Source organism: Olea europaea, unplaced genomic scaffold (assembly GCF_002742605.1).
Source record: "Olea europaea var. sylvestris unplaced genomic scaffold, O_europaea_v1 scaffold3118, whole genome shotgun sequence".
NCBI classification, from domain to species: Eukaryota; Viridiplantae; Streptophyta; class Magnoliopsida; order Lamiales; family Oleaceae; genus Olea; species Olea europaea.
The window spans coordinates 44,483-49,039 of NW_019249942.1; the positions used below are offsets into that span (position 1 = coordinate 44,483).

The 4,557-nt window shown below is 40.0% G+C and overlaps 1 protein-coding gene across 1 annotated transcript; it reads right to left on the minus strand.

The window, feature by feature from the left end:
* Window positions 1-1,259: 1,259 nt before the first annotated feature.
* On the minus strand, window positions 1,260-3,076 carry LOC111385297. Its single transcript, XM_023009679.1, has 5 exons — window positions 2,845-3,076; window positions 2,446-2,722; window positions 1,803-2,355; window positions 1,544-1,685; window positions 1,260-1,450 (listed from the first exon to the last, which is right to left on the minus strand). The coding sequence occupies exons 1-5, from the start codon at window positions 3,074-3,076 to the stop codon at window positions 1,260-1,262; spliced, it is 1,395 nt and encodes a 464-aa protein (XP_022865447.1).
* Between the last annotated feature and the right edge of the window lie 1,481 nt (window positions 3,077-4,557).

The window sequence follows — 4,557 nt, forward strand, 5'->3', positions numbered from 1 at the left end:
ACAGAAAATAAATTTTCATCTGGGAATTCATCTCTTATTGGCAAGGTGTTTGTAGTGTCTTCAAAGGTTAGCCTTGATAAGTGGTCTGCTACGACATTCTCCACTCCTTTCTTGTCCTTGATGGTGATGTCAAATTCCTGCAAAAGCAATATCCACCGTATTAATCGCGCCTTAGTATCCTTCTTTGCAAGGAGGTACTTAAGGGCTGCATGATCTGTGAAAATTGTAATGGGAGAACCTATTAAATAGGATCTAAACTTGTCGAGTGCAAAGATCATAGCTAGTAGCTCTTTTTCAGTTATCGAATAGTTCATCTGAGCCCTGTTAAGAGTTCTACTAGCGTAGTAAATGACAAAAGGCTTACCCTCTCTTCGTTGTCCCAGTACATCACCTACCGCATAATCACTAGCATCACACATAATTTCAAACGGTAGGGACCAATTAGGTGGTTGCATGATCGGTGCAGAAGTGAGCTTGTTAATCAGTGTTTTAAATGCCTCTTGGCATTCTGGGGTCCATTCAAAATTGGCTTCTTTACTTAGAAGGTTACACAAGGGTCTGGATATGGATGAAAAGTTCTGTATAAACCTCCTATAAAAACCTGCATGACCTAGAAATGATCTTATGCCTTTGACGATTTTAGGTGTAGGCAATTTGGAGATCAGTTCAATTTTTGATTTGTCGACCTCTATTCCTTTAGAAGAAATTACATGTCCTAAGACAATTCCTGAAGGTACCATAAAATGACATTTCTCCCAATTCAAAACTAATCCTTTTTCCACACACCGGGTCAAGACTCTCTTCAAGTTAAATAGGCATGCATCAAACGAGACTCCAAACACTGTCAAGTCATCCATGAAAACTTCCATGCACTCCTCTATCATGTCAGTAAATATGCTTATCATGCATCTTTGGAATGTGGCAAGGGCGTTACAAAGTCCAAATGGCATCCTACGAAATGCATAAGTACCAAATGGGCAAGTAAATGTGGTCTTCTCTTGGTCTTCTAAGGCTATTTCAATTTGATAATAACCAGAGTAGCCATCTAGAAAATGGTAAAAAGGATGGCCAACCACACGCTCCAGGATTTGGTCTAAAAAGGGGAGGGGAAAGTGGTCCTTATGGGTGGCAGCATTCAACTTCCTATAATCAATGCACATGCGCCATCCAGTCACTGTTTTTGTTGGGACCATTTCACCTACTTCATTTTTTACCATTGTGACACCATACTTTTTAGGGACTACCTGTGTAGGACTAACTCATTTACTATCTGCAGTAGGATAAATGATACCTGCATCTAACAGTTTCAGCACTTCATTTTTCACAACTTCTTTCATTGTTGGGTTTAGCCTATGCTGTGGATCTCTTTTAGGGGTGGCTCCTTCTTCTAAATGAATCCTATGTGAGCAAATTAGAGGACTAATACCCTTAATATCAGCTATGGTCCAACCTAATGCAGATTTGTGTTCATTCAGAATGTTTAAAAGTTACTCACATTGTAATGCATCCAATTCTGAAGAAATAATTACAGGAAAAGTATCACCTGGTCCAAGGAATTCATGTTTCAATCCTGGGGGTAGTGGTTTCAAAGTTGGTTTGGGGCTCTCAATGTTTGATGGTTGCTGGCCGCCCGTCCTTTCTGGCAATTCTTCAAATTTGAGTTGCCATGGTGATGTCCCATAGTCCTGAAATTTTGCAAAAATAGCACAAATGTTAGCATATTCTTCATCATTAACACTTGCTGGAATTGCAGAATTCTAAAGAAAAAGATTTAAGGGGTCAGAATTTGTAGTCTCAAGTGCCTCCTCCTGAGTGAGTGCCTCAATCATATGTGTGTCGTGGCACTCATCACTTTCCATTGGTTGCTTAGCAATGTGAAAAATGTTGACTTCTAGAGTCATATTCCCAAAAGATAATTTCATTAGACCATTCCTACAATTTATAAGGGCATTAGCTGTGGCGAGGAAAGGTCTACCAAGAATAATAGGAATTTTAGAATCAACATTAACATCAACCTTCACATCCAAGACTAAGAAATCAACGGGGTAGTAGAATTTATCAATTTGAACCAACACATCTTTAACTACTCCCCTAGGTCTTATAGTGGATCTATTAGCTAGTTGTAGAACCATAGAAGTGGGTTTAATTTCACCAAGAACTAATAGTAAGTATATGGAATAGGGCATGAGATTAACACTAGCTCCCATATCAAGGAGAGCTTGTGCAAACTCATGGTTCCCGATGACACAGGAAATAGTTGGACAGCCAGGGTCCTTATATTTCGGTGGGATCCTTTGTTCAATCACAGCACTCACTTGTTCGGTCAAGAAGGCTGTCTTCTTGACAATGTGTTTCCTCTTCAAAGTGCACAAGTCCTTAAGGACTTTCGCATATGTAGGAACTTGTGAAGTTACATGCAAGAGTGGAAGATTGCTTTTTACTTACCTGAGGTGTTCTAGGATCTCATTGTGTTGATTGACTGATTTTGGGCTAAGCTTAAGGGCTTGTGGAAAAGGTACCCTCGATGGATTTCCTACTGCCTCATCACTAGGGCTACTTTCTTCAGACTCACTAGACTCCTTTTCATTTTCCCTAGGTTTTGAAATTGGTTCTATAACCTTCCCAGATCGGGTGGTGATGGCATTTCCTTCTTTAAGGTTACTCTCTCCTGAATCTGAGGTTTGAGCCATATGCTGTCCCTTAGGATTAGGTTGAGCTTGTGCTGGAAATTTCCCACGTTCCCCCACAGTTAAGACATTGGTCAATTTAGACACATGATTTTTATCTCCTTATTTTCCTCCACTACTTGGTTAATCATAGTCTCAAACTTCTGATTGGTCTTGCCTTGTGCCTCTATGAATGCATGTAAGGTATCTTCTAAAGAGTTCCTAGAGGGTGTGGGTTGATATGATGGTGCACTGTAAGTTCTATTTGATTGGGTAGTTTGTTTGTTTTCAGATTTCCAACTGAGATTGGGATGATTGTGCCACCTTGGGTTATAGGATTCGGAGAAAGGAGAATAGGGCTTCCTATATGTGCCTAAGGCATTACAATGTTCCTCATAAACCCCTCTCATCTCAATTAAAGTGGTGCACTCTTAGGCTAGGTGATCTACTCCACCGCACACAAAATAAGGTCCCAAAGATTCAACACGCGAAACAGCTTGTGCAGGTTTAGAGCCTTTAGCACGCAAGGTCTCAAATTCCTTAGTAAGGGCTTCCACTTTGGCCTTAAGACTATCTTCTTCCCTAAGTTGATAGATACCTATACTAGTGGGGTTTCCTGGGGGTCGTGACCTATTGGTACTATCAGTAGGGCTAGGTCCTGTCCAAGTATGAGCTTTCTCAGCAAGATCGTCTAGATACTCTATGGCCTCATCCGGATCCTTTTGCAGGAAATCACCGTTACACATCATCTCTACGAATTGATGTTCCCTAGATGTTAATCCCTCATAAAAGTAACTAACTATATGCCAGCTCTCATAACTATGGTGAGGACAAAGGGCTTGTAGTTCTTTAAATCTCTCCCAGGCTTGATATAGAGTCTCACTATCTTTTGGGTAAAAGATGAGATTTGCTTCTTAAGGGCGCTAGTCTTATGGTGGGGAAAGTATTTATTAAAAAATGCTTACGTCATTTCAGCCCATGTACCAATTGAACGGGGTCTCAACGAATATAGCTAAGTTTTTGCTCTCTCTTTAAGTGAAAACGGGAAAAATTTTAACCTGGCTGCATCCGTTGTACCATGTTGATTGTGGAAGGTTGCAACTACCTCCTCAAATTCCCTAATATGCACGTATGGGTTTTCACTGTCAAGTCCATGAAAAGTGGGAATAAGTTGAATCATTCCCGGTTTTAGTTCCATCCGTGGCATATTGGGCGGAAACATTATGCATGATGGTGTGGATGTACGTGTGGGGTGCAAATAATCATGCAAAGTCCTATAAGGCGCATCATCGTGTTCACTATCAGACAAAGTGTTATGTGTTGAGGTGTTCGTGGCAATTGATGCAGTAGCAAAATAAGGGTTATATTGAGATTCAAACACTGGATAAGGTGCTCCAGTAGAACTCCCCTGATTGCCTCGATCCCTGCTCATCAAACACACAAAAAACAAAGAAAATGTGAAAATAAAATAAAAATAACTCTAAAAAAAATTAAATCAAATAAAAATGAAGGAAAGGGAACGATGTCACCCTTTTTTGGTCGATCCCTTGATTACTTGTACCGTCTCCCCGGCAACGGCGCCAAAATTTGATTACGTCCAAAGAATAACGCGGTGATTGTAGTCCAACTTTGGGGTGTCGTATCCACAGGGAGATAGAAAAATTCTCAAAAGATCAAACAAACTAGGGTTTTCGTAATTAAATGTGGGAATGATTTGTCACTTGAAATAAAAATTAATTATCAATATGCGAATTAGTGAAGCGTCAGAGTTCCCCCATTGGATTGGATCAATCAACATCAATAATTCATGTATTTTTACTCAATTAGAGGTTTTCTTCCCAACTCTCTAATTGGAAGATTTAACAGTGAAGTCCAATTTTATTCCAATTAT